The 12842-nt window shown below is 43.5% G+C and overlaps 1 protein-coding gene across 2 annotated transcripts in view; it reads right to left on the bottom strand.

Moving 5' to 3' along the window:
• The window catches only part of TRPV4 (transient receptor potential cation channel subfamily V member 4), a 142894-nt gene that overhangs the window by 45910 nt on the left and 84142 nt on the right, over positions 1-12842 (bottom strand). For both annotated transcript variants that reach the window (XM_068239279.1, XM_068239290.1), the window contains one exon: positions 8643-8941. In XM_068239279.1, the coding sequence (XP_068095380.1) occupies positions 8643-8941 (299 nt within the window). The remainder of the gene's footprint in view (positions 1-8642; positions 8942-12842) is intronic.

The raw sequence follows: 12842 nt of genomic DNA, 5'->3' as shown, positions 1-12842 counted from the left end.
GGAACTTGTAGGATGATAAAAAACAGGATGCAATTTTTGTTACAGAGTCTCTTTAAGTGTTTGGTGGGAGGAGTAACACCACCAGACCAAAGATGGGATTTCAGGAGGCTGAAGCTTGGTCGGAATCTTGGTTGTTCAAGTGAGCCTTCAGACTTGTACTTGGGTGCATGAATTGGTAGTAATGAACCTTAAGGCCTAGTGCACACCGGAGCGTTTCCGCTGCGGTTTGCGATCTGCTTGCGGGTGCGGATCCGCTAGGGTAATGTATTTCAATGGGCTGGTGCACACCAGAGCGGGAGGCGTTTTGCAGAAACGCATACTCCCGGGCTGCTGCAGATTTTGGATTGCGGATGCGTTTCTGCCTCAATGTTAAGTATAGGAAACCCGCAAACCGCTCTGAAAAACGGCACTTCAGAGCGGTTTGCCAGGCGTTTTTTGTTACAGTAGCTGTTCAGTAACAGCTTTACTGTAACAATACATGAAATCTACTATACCAAAACCGCTACACAAAACCGCAAAACGCTAGCTGAAACGCTGCAGAAAAATAAGAAAAAGCGTTTCAAAATCTGCTATATTGCGGTTTTTGGTGTGCACTAGGCCTAACAGTCACTGGACCCTATAGGGAATGAGTATGGTGGTCACGTTTTTGCCAAATAAAAAGGCTTTAGGTGACTGGTGCTACAAAGAGCGGTTATACAAGCTGGTAGGTTTGACATGCTTCCATACTGGAAGAAAGCAGAGGACGCAGAGCTCTTTAAACAAGGAGGTTGGAGGAAAGGTCTGTAAAAGAGGCAGTCAGAGTATTAGTAGTGTTGGACCATATAGTGATACCTGTACAAATAGGAGAGAAATAACAACAAAGCAGCTTGCAGGATTGGTATATATAAAACATGTATATGTTACGGCCAGAACCCGTAGTGTGGCCACTTCTAGTTCTGGCCGGCCACTTCGGGTTCTGGCCGGCCAATGTGCGAAGTGGCCGCAGCGCAGCGGCCAATGTTAGAAATTGAATGTTACGCCGTCTCGCTGCGGCCAAATTGATGACAAGTTGCTTAATTTAATGAAATATAGCCGGCGGCAATGTAATCGATGAAGCCGCCGGCTTTCGCACTGCCTCTCTCCTCTCTCTGCCTCTCTCCTCTCCCCGCCTCCCATACAATATACGTAGCAGCTGGGGACATGCAGCCGGAGAGTCGTTCGTCGCAGCAGATCAGCAGAGCGGGGAGGCTGCAGACATTGCTTCTGCCAGCACCCGCTCTGCAGGAACGTCAGGATTCCCCTGCCGCGACGAACGACTCCCGGGACACGAGTGTCCCCGCCGGCTGCTACTTATTGTATAGGAGGCGGGGGGGGGGGGGGGGGGGGGAGGAGAGAGGCAGTGCGAAAGCCGGCGGCTTCATCTATTACATTGCCGCCGGCTATATTTCATTAAATTAAGCAACTTGTCATCAATTTGGCCGCAGCGAGACGGCGTAACATTCCATTTCTAACATTGGCCGCTGCGCTGCGGCCACTTCGCACATTGGCCGGCCAGAACCCGAAGTGGCTGGCCAGAACGCGAAGTGGCCACACTACGGGTTCTGGCCGTAACATATACAAAAAACCACTTCAACCTATTTACTTATACTGTGGGTCTGCTGCATAAGTCCAATGTCACATAAACATCAAAAAACCTTAAAATATTAATAACCAATGCACTGCCTCACAGTCCACTAGTTGGAGTCCACAAAGTGCAACCTTTCCCTGATTCTTCTAATCCAGGTCTTCCACTTTAATGCACCTCAGAGAAATAATAGAAACAAATAGATCATCGTGCAGGATGTTTGACTTAGGGACTCTTCTACCATATACTGTATCACCCGTGTGGTGTGGTATAGTTTCACCTCCTGTGTATATTCCACCACCACTAGCTTTGAATATATTGCACCCCTAGCATTATAAAGTACATCAAAACTACCTAGCTAAACCTCACCCACTGTTGAAGATTACTGATGAGTGGGCTGATTCATAAAATTCAGGCTACCACCATCTAAAAAATGCAAGAACAAAAATGCAAACCGCATGCGATTTTTCTGCATTTGTGATTCTGGGACCCTCCTGAAGAGGTGATCCCATGAGCACTTACACAATATTATTTCCTGGAACGACACAGTGGTCGGAAAGAGGGGGAGGGGGGCAGAGGCTACAATAGGAGGGATAAAAAAAATAGGGGGAGAATGCTACATTAAAGATATAGGCGATTTACGTTTTCTCCTGGGTTATCTTCTAGGAGATCATTTTCATATTCTCTTTAAAATAACTTTAAAGCATTTTATAATTGAAAAAGTATAATATATAAAACATGGAAAACAAAGCAATTGTGAAAAGGAGTGCACCAAAAGCAATAAACCTGGATTAGGAATTTACAAGCCAATAAGCCATATATTTGGACCTTTTGAATGAATGGTATTCTGAATTCTGAATGGTACTTGACTGTGCTGATCCTCCTCTGCCTACAAGTACTCATCAGGACCAACTACGATATATTTTTGTTGTTTTGAAGTCGGTAGTAGCCAAATACATATTCTCAAGATGCAATTATCTCTGGAGGCACCAAGTGGAAGCAGGGCAACCTAGAGGAGAGATCATCCATGTTTCAAAGCTGCCATGACGGTCCGGCAGTTTGATGAATTGAAAAGGTAAGGCCTGGGAGTTTGGTCTTGTTTGGATCAGACAGATCTACTGTATGTACAATGGGTGGCTATGAATTGCTGCATACTTATTACCGAATATACTCGCATATAAGCCGACCCGCATATAAGCCGATCCCCCCAACTTTTACCTTAAAAACCAGGAAAAAATGATTGACCCCCATATAAGCCAGGGGTAGGAAATGCTGGATTGGTGCAGGCCGCGTGATCCCCCCAGTGTGTCCCAGTATAGCTAGTATAGTGCCCAGTATGGGTAGGTAGTGCCTCAGTATAGCTAGTATAGTGCCCAGTATGGGTAGGTAGTGCCCCAGTATAGCTAGTATAGTGCCCACTATGGGTAGGTAGTGCCCCAGTATAGCTAGTAAAGTGCACAGTATAGCTAGTAAAGTGGCCAGTATTGGTAGGTAGTGCCCCAGTATAGCTAGTATAGTGCCCAGTATAGCTAGTATAGTTTCCTGTATAGGTAGGTAGTGTCCAGTATAGCTAGTATAGTGCCCAGTATAGCTAGTATAGTGCCCAGTATAGGTAGGTAGTGCCCAGTATAGCTAGTATAGTGCCCAGTATAGCTAGTATAGTGCACAGTATAGCTAGTATAGTGCCCAGTATAGCTAGTAAAGTGCCCAGTATTGGTAGGTAGTGCCCCAGTATAGCTAGTATAGTGCCCAGTATAGCTAGTATAGTGCCCAGTATAGCTAGTATAGTGCCCAGTATAGGTAAGTAGTGCCCAGTATAGGTAGGTAGTGTCCAGTATAGCTAGTATAGTGCCCAGTATAGCTAGTATAGTGCCCAGTATAGCTATTAAAGTGCCCCAGTATAGCTAGTAAAGTGCCCCAGTATAGCTAGTATAGTGCCCCAGTACAGGTAGATAGTGTCCAGTATAGCGCCCTCCCCGCTCCCCCCCCCCCCCCCCCGCTGCTATTACCTGCTCAGCCAGCAGCCGCTTCCTCTAATCCGGGTTCCCCTCTCCATGAGTACAAGTGTTTCACAGCAGCGCGCCCGGCGCTGCTGCTGTGACGAGGCAGGAGGCAGGAAAGAGCACGGCTTCCTTTAGCGGCGATGTGTATCACCGTTACCAGTGGAACCGCTATTTTCTGCCTCGTCACAGCAGCAGCGCTGGGCGCGCTGCTGTGAAACACTTATTACGCATGGAGAGGGGAACCCAGATTAGAGGAAGCGGCCGCTGGCTGAGCAGGTAATCGCAGCGGCGGCCACGGGGGGAGCGGGCAGGGGGGGGGGGGGGGCGCGGACCACCACGGAACAGGACTCGCATACAAGCCGACCCCCCAACTTTTGGCCCCCTCTTTGGGGGTCAAAAATTCAGCTTGTATGCGAGTATATACGGTACATACAGATACTAACAGAGCTAGAGGTGGATTGCGCTCTCCATAAAGGTGGCCACTAACAGTCCAATTTTAGCAAAAAATCGTTTGAGCGATCAGAAATTCTGATCGGAAGAAAAATCATTCACTACCCCATCAACAAACCAATCGTTGCTTCCTATCACAAACAACAAGACGACTATTTTTATATTCAGAATGGCTTTTGCCTATCAACTGAGATCATTTACAACCAATCAGATCAGAATTCCTGATCACTAACGATTTTTTGCTAGAAATTGGATCGTTAGTGGCCACCTTCAGATGTGTGCTCCTGAGACCTCAATAAGAAAAAGTTACAGCATAAAAGACGGGAGACAGAACACTCTTTCCACTCAAGTAGAGGCTTTTCTGCTAAATTGAGAACCACCCATATGACTGAATGAAATCAGCTTTAGGTAGTACCATAGGCCTGAATGAAATCAGCTGTAAGTAGTACCATGGACCCGATTCAAATCAGCTTTAGGTAGTACCATGGGTCTGAATGAAATCAGCTTAAGGTAATCAGTGAATGAGTGAATGAAGTCAGCTTTAGATAATATCAGTAGATGGGACTGAATGAAATCAGCTTTAGGTTGTACCATAGGCCTGAATGAAATCAGCTGTAGGTAGTACTATGGGCAGGAATGAAATCAGCTTTAGATAGTACCATGTGTCTGAATGAAATCAGCTGTAGGTAGTACTATGGGCCGGAATGAAATCAGCTTTAGATACTACCATGATGGGCCTGAATGAAATCAGCTTAAGGTAATCAGTGAATGAAGTCAGCTTTAGATAATATCAGTAGATGAAGAAACTTTGGTTTTAAAATCTTGCAAGAAAATTATCTACAATTTCAGCTAAATCATCTTTTTTTCTAACGAGGAAAAAAAAATGTAGGTTTCTACATAACCTTTTTAAAAATATTGTTTAATTATGCAATTTGTCAGTGTGACAATTTGTAAGAAAAGTTTGTTCACTAGTATATACAGTATAAATATATTAAAAAAAAAATCCTGTATATGGTAGCTCTGCTAAAACAGTGCAATTTGATCAATCACCACAAGAGAGCAGTAAAGTACTAATTTTCTAAACAGGAATACTGACTCTAGTATTTGAAGTTGATCCAAGATAAAATGTGGGGTCCTTACTAATAGCCTCCTTACATAAGGAGGCTATTAGTAAGGACCCCACATTGTAAGGACCCCACATTGCCCATAGGCAATTCATTCTTTTTTCTGAGTTTTTTACTAGGTGATATTTTCACACCTGGTCATAAAATGCCCTTTAAAGCGGACCCAAACCAAACATTTTTTTTAATTCAAAATATTTAGTTGCACCACTCTGACACATACAAATATAAATAAACACTCCTTCAAGCCTATGAGCATTTCAGTGCCTGCTTTTCATCCTCCTCTTTGCATAACTAGGGCTATACAGGTGGCTGCCATCAGCAATTCCTCCTTTGCTGGACACCATCTACTCCACCAGTTTGCCAGATTATTTCAAAGCAATATGAAAGGAAGGGAGGAGTTTCTCCAATAAATGTAAAATATTTTAGATTTGTCATCATGCAGCGGAAAAAAAGGTTGCTATTTATTATAATTTAGAAAATAGATTTTATTTCTGAAACCTTGTATTTTTAATTTGGGTCCACTTTAAACCACCTGCAAGCAAGGAGATACTCAAATAATTTTGAGATTACTTTTTCACCAACTTTTAGATACTTTTTCAATTATAAAATGCTTTAAAGTTATTTTAAATAGAATATGAAAATTATCTCCTAGAAGATAACCCAGGAGATGACGTAAACGTATCTTTTATGTAGCATTCTCCACCTCATATTTTTTATTCCTCCTATTGTAGCCTCTGCCTCCTCCCCCTCTTTCCAACCACTGTGTCGTTCCAGGAAATAATAACGTAAGTGCTCATGAGAGCACCTCTTCAGGAGGGTCCCAGAATCACAAATGCAGAAAAATCGCATGCGGTTTGCATTTCTGTTCTTGCATTTTTTAGATGGTGGTAGCCTGAATTTGATGAATCAGCCCACTCATCAGACATCTTCAACAGTGGGTGAGGTTTAGCTAGGTAGTTTTGATGTACTTTATAATGCTAGGGGTGCAATATATTCAAAGCGGTTTCTTTCTTTTTTTATCCCCCTACTACCTTAATAGGTAATGTGTCACCCAACCCTTGCCCCCCCCACCCCCCATCTCTTCAACCACCGCCACATTCCAGGTTACAATATCCTAAGTACTCCAGGGAGCACCTCTGTAAGGTCCTCTCCTCTCAGAATCACATGCTTTTATTTTTACAATAGTGGTAGCCTGAATTTGAGCAATCCACTTTTTAACAGTGGGTGAAGTTTATATATGTAATACTGTTAGTATTTACTATTTATAATGCTGTGGGACAAAAAATAAATTCAAAGCAGTTTATTACTTCATTTCTTTTAAAGTGTTCTCGAGGTGACCTGTGACATAATGAGATAAACGTGTACTGGTATGTACAGTGCAAAACATATTTAATAACCAGGCGGTTTTACTCATTTTATTTTGCTGCCTGAAAGAGTTTGCCATATTTTTTGGATTATAAGATGCACTTTTTTCTTTAGCAAAAAGTAGGGAGAAAAAGTCCCTGCATCTTATAGTCCAAATGCAGGGAGTCCCCGATTAACAATCGCCTGCCAATAATGAACCGCCAACCCGACTCCCTGTACTCCGAGTGTCTCGCTCTGTCCTGTGTAGTGTCCGCCTCCGTGTGCCACCACTGTGTTCCCTTGCTGTGCTATAATTAGCAGCAGTAGCCCCTTGTGTCACTCACCTAACCCAAGGGTGCCTGTGGCAAACAGCGGCTCCTCTCTCACTAACTCCTTCCCGCTAGTGCCAGTCACATGCGGAATGACGGGACCAGGAAGTGCAGGTACTAGGGGAAAGGAGTGAGAGAGGAGATGCTGTTCGCCGCAGGCACCTTCTGGTTAAGTGAGTGATACAAGCGGCTACTGCCGCTAATTACAGCCCAGCAAGGGGATACAGAGGGGACACAAGGTGGGAGACAGCACACTGGGGGTCAGAAGGACACTAAGCGAAACAGAGACGGACTTAAGTTTGAAACACACGACACTGGGGGACAGGAGGAGGAGGAGGACACAAGGGTGACACACAGGACACTGTTGGACTGGAGAAGGACCCAGTACACTGGGGGACAGGAGGACACAAAGGACACTGGGAGAAAGGAGGATGACACAAAGGGGATACAGGACACTGGGGGACAGAAGGAGGACACAAAGGACACTGGGAGAAGAGGACACAAAGGGGATACAGGACACTGGGGGACAGGAGGAGGACACAAAGGACACTGGGAGAAGAGGACACAAAGGGGATACAGGACACTGGGGGACAGGAGGAGGACACAAGGGGGGGGGGGAAGGTGTAGGACACAAGGGGGAACAGGAAAAGGACAAAAGGGGGGAAGAGGAAGAGGACACACACGAGACACTGGGGGGCAAGAGAAGGATACTGGGGAAAGGATACTGGGGACAGGAGGAGGACATAATTGGAGGGAGAACATCTACAAGATGCTCCTGGCCTATGAATGCACCAGGTTTAGTCTATTTTTTTTCTCCAGGTTTCTGTCCTCTAAACCTAGGTGTGTCTTACAGTCCAGAGAGTTTTATAATTCTAAAAATACGGTCATTTCTTGGCATGGAAATGACAACTTCTGTCTTGGCAGTAGCTTGTCGAGAATATAGTAAACATCACTGATAACAAAATTACACCATAAAAGTTTTCCTGGCAGAATACAACTTCAGAGAGCAGGGGGAGATAAAATACATTTTTCTAAGTATGGGGACATTTATTAGGCTGGCACTGAGCAGAGGCAACAGAACATTCAATGTAGTTTATACATTTTTACATATAAAATAAAACCATGTGTAATCTAAAAATAAATAAATAAATAAAAAGTCATTTTTAAGAGTAGGAGCATAAATACAATTGTTTATCTCATCAGTTTATTTTCACCTCAGGATCACTTTAAAAAAACAGCAATGTTTCAATGATGGCAAACTGACAAATTGATTGGAAATGCAAGCCTCCACATTTCTTCCACTGTGCTTCAGACATCTACAAAAAGGCTTTCTCGGACATAGGATTCTAAATTAGAACTCCCATGCCAATAGGTAATGTACATAACATTTAATGCACTTAAGCGTAAATGGCTAGATTTATGTCTCTCTGTAAAGGTTTCTAGATATGGGGAATGGAAGGGGGAACGAGATCTGAACATTTAAAGAAGAATACCACCCAGTATCATATGATGGCATGGGTGGCAAAGTGTGGGGGTGCCTGTATTAGACATAACCTGGCTCTGCTGCGGTGGAGGACCAGAGGTCATTGTGAGAAGCCACATAGACCCTGAACAAGCGTGTAGATCATGTTTGACTGAAGTTTGACTGAGTGATTCAGATGATGCATGAAAGATCAGCAGGACTGCCAGGCAATCAGTATTGATTAAAAGGAAATAAATATGGCAGCCTCCATAGCCCTCACTTAAGTGGTCCTACTTCCGAAATTATTCCTGCAACATATATACTCACCCCTATTTTGCCGATCTTAGCTGCCATCATTAGTGGAGAAATGCCATCATTATTCTGTATGTCCTCCAGGCTACTGCCAGAATGTAATTTGGCACTTTTAATAACCAGAAGATCATACATTTTTGTGACAAACTTCGTATTCTCCCGAGTGTTGTCAGCAATAGCAACCAATGCATGCAAAACTGTGTTGCCTCTAGAGTCCTGGCGACGCAAGTCTGCCTTCTTGTGAGCATTCTCTGTCAGGTAGTGGACGATGTCGGGCTGGTTAGTGCAAGCCGCAAGAGACAGCGGGAGCTCACCTAGAGAAATGACAAAAATTCCATTATTCACATACTCTTGGACCTGTATGCAACCTAATAAATGTTATTCAGGACTTCCAGAACTAGCTACTCTATGGAGGTCCCAGCTGTGTTCAAGATAAGAGGTTTCCATGCTGGCATACTAGTCATACTAGTGGAAATAATCCTCACCTCACACCACTAGTTCCTTAGTTCTTATCTGGACCTTGACAATACCTGCATGGAGTTTGTATGTTCTCTCGTGTTTATTACTGTCCTTGACACCGTAAAGAGGTATTTTACTCCTTACTGGTGGTATCTTCACATGAAATTCCTATTTTCCTGGCTGAAATGATAAACCTTTGAAATAACTAGTTTGTCATACTACATCCACCCACCTACATGATTCCAGCCAAGGAAAAACATAAGAGAGTGTGTTCAGGTGTTCCACCCAGTCATTGAGGAGCTATTTAGCAATCAAGTTGAATCACCAACAAGCAATCTTTATGGTTCTGCACAGTCAGCATTTCTAAGCTATCACCTCAAATGATCATTAAAAATTGTTTTGCGTAACAGAAATGTCAACTTTGTGCATAACTTGATGCATCTATACGAACAAATACACGTCGATCAGCACAGTCCTAGTAAAGTCTGCCGGTCCTTCTGCCCACTCTGGGGTTGCTTTTCTCTTGTGTGGCTGCATCCAGAGAAGATGGCTATCTACAGTCATTAAAAATATAAAAAAAAAAGTTGGCTAACCTAGGTAGAGGGAAGTTTTGGATGGTCCAGAGGCTTTACATCTCTTCTTCTGAACATATCCCACAAGAGAATGTCAGATATGTTCTTGTGGCCACATTTCCTGCTGTACACAAGCAGCTCCCTCCTACAGCGCAGGCACAGCTGTACTCATTCATGCACAGTACAGTTACTCTGTGCAAAGAGTAGTTGCGAACTAAAAGAGGGTCTCAACAATGACTGTGGGGTTGAGGAGGACATAAGTTTCTGGAGGATCCTGCCTCTTCTTAGGCAAGTATCAAACTTTTTCTTTGTAATGCCAGATTGGGTTGGTTTTCATCTTTCTTAATTGCAGCTGTTGTCACAGCTTGGAGATGGTCTTTTACTTTGTTTGTGTTTTGTAAAATAAATTTTATTGAGGATTTTCAACATGTATATTAGCACAACAATCAAATAAAGTATTGCAAATAGATAAAAACAGACATCACAACATTCTGTGTTTATATGTAATATGATGAGGCATTCAAAATACAAAGTGGAAAAGATGACATATGACCTTCCTCTATGAAACCATGATGCGGAAAACAATAAAACTGATTTTTTTTTCCAATTTTCATTTATAGATTTTTTAGTCAGCGTTTGCCCGTTGTAAAAAAACTTTCCTCTCCCCGATTTACATTCTGAAATTTATTAGGGCCCGTTTCCACTAGAGCGAATCTGCATTCATTTTCTGCATGCAGATTCGCATAACCAATACAAGTGGATGGGGCCATTTCCACTTGTCAGGAATTCTGTGCAGTCTGCTGTGCAGAAAAAAATCTGCACGGCAGAGCCGTCAGAATTCACATGCCGCACGCGAATCGCTTCTAATGTCATTTAACAGGAAAACCGCAAGAGATTTTGTCCTGCAGTTTTCCATGCGTTTTCGCATGCGTTATTGCTTAAAAACCCATGTCAATGCTTACCGGCATTGACATAGTTAAAATCGCATAGCGCAAACCGCAAGCGATTCCGCGTGAAAATCCGCATGGAAACACGAATGAATCCGCACCCACATGCGGATTCGTTGACACGTTTTCCGCAAAAAAATTGCAACGCACAAGTGGAAACGGGCCCTCACTGATGCCAGATGATCTCTGTGGAATGTTCATTATTGAGAGCTCAATGCACAGAGGGAAATACTGCTTGTTTGGCAGTTGGAAAAATACGTTATTTTCCACAATGCAACAAGGTTCACAGAGAGCAAACTGTCAGGACCATGGTCATGACAAAACACCGTGGGAGGGGTTTCACCACAAAATCAGTCAGACAACAACAATAGCCCCCCCCCCCCCCCCCCCCGACGATCTATTCTATAAAAGGTAAAGATTTCTTGTGGGAAATGGGGTATCAGCTATTGATTGGAATGAAGTTCAATTCTTGGTTAAAGTTCCTGTTTAAGCATAGAATCATATCCGAACAAGGGTTGACTTATACCCGAAGTGATATGTGACATGATGAGATAGACATGTGTATGTACAGCGCCTAGCACACAAATAATGTGTTCCTTTTTTTTTTCCTCTGCCTGAAAGTTACATATCAGGTAGGTAAGTGGCTGACTCAGTCCTGACTCAGACAGGAAGTGACTACAGTGTGACCCTCACTGATAAGAAATTCCAACTATAAAACACTTTCCTAACAGAAAATGGCTTCTGAGAGCAAGAAAGAGATAAAAGGGGGAATTTCTTATCAGTGAGGGTCACACTGTAGTCACTTCCTGTCTGAGTCAGGACTGAGTCAGCCACTTACATACCTGATATTTAACTCTTTCAGGCAGAGAAAGAAGAAAAAAAAAAAAAGAACACAGCATAGTTATTTGTGTGCTAGGCACTGTACATAACGCATGTCTATCTCATCATGTCACATGTCACTTCGGGTATCCTTTAAGGGTCTTCTAGTTTTTGTAGTTAAAATGCCTGTCTAAAATGTCCAATGCCAGCTCAATCCACTACAAAAAACAGAAAGGAGTTTTTGGGCAAGGCCCCCCAAGGATCCTGGTCGCACATGAAGGGGACCCTCAGTAGCTGCAGCCCTGAAATGCTTTGAGTCCGCCAGGAGAAAAGCACAATATAAATGCTATGTGTCTTGTCTGTGTCTACTAACAGTTACTGAGCAAGGTCTACAAATAGTTACAGATACCAAATGTGAATATATTTGTTACGGCCAGAACCCGAAGTTTGGCCACTGTGTTCTGGCCGGCCACTTCGGGTTCTGGCCGGTCAACGTGCGAAGTGGCCGTGGCGGTGCGGCCAATGTTAGAAATGAAATGATTCCAGTAAGATTAATGTATGTTCTGGCCGTCTCGCTGCGGCCAAATGTTTCAAAAGTGAGTTCATTTAATGAAATTAAGCCGGCGGCAATGTAACAAATGAAGCCGCCAGCTTCAGCTTTCTCTCCTCCCCCTGCCTCTCTCTCTCTTATAGAACACCGGGCAGGACACATGCGTGTCCCGGAGAGTCGTTCGTCGCGCCAGGGCAGCAGAGCGGGGAGGCTGCAGACATTGCTTCTGTCAGCACCCGCTCTGCAGGAACGGCAGGATTCCCTGCTGCGATGAACGACTCTGGGGGGGACACGCATTATTATTATTATTATTTATTGTATTTATAAAGCGCCAACATATTACGCAGCGCCGGACAATAAATATATACAATGATACAAGGATGACATACATAGGGTTATACACATAGAACAAAGTTACACATGCAAATTGTACAAAATACATGATCATGTAATGTGGGCTGGTTAGGTAGGCCCAGTAATACAAGTACAGGCTGTCCCCGCCGGCTGCCCAGTATTGTATAGGAGAGAGGCAGGGGGAGGAGAGCGAGCTGAAGCCGGCGGCTTCATCTTTTACATTGCCGCCGGCTTCATTTCATTAAATGAACTCACTTTTGAAACATTTGGCCGCAGCGAGACGGCCAGAACATACATTAATCTTACTGGAATCATTTCTAACATTGGCCGCACTGCCGTGGCCACTTTGCACATTGACCGGCCAGAACCCGAAGTGGCCGGCCAGAATGCACAATGGCCGAACTTTGGGTTCTGGCCGTAACATTATATATATATATATATATATATATATATATATATATATATATATATATATATATATATATATATATATATATATATATATATATATATA

The sequence above is a fragment of the Hyperolius riggenbachi genome, chromosome 1 (assembly GCF_040937935.1).
Source record: "Hyperolius riggenbachi isolate aHypRig1 chromosome 1, aHypRig1.pri, whole genome shotgun sequence".
In the NCBI taxonomy this organism is placed as follows: domain Eukaryota; kingdom Metazoa; phylum Chordata; class Amphibia; order Anura; family Hyperoliidae; genus Hyperolius; species Hyperolius riggenbachi.
This window is presented reverse-complemented; position numbering and strand designations above follow the sequence as displayed.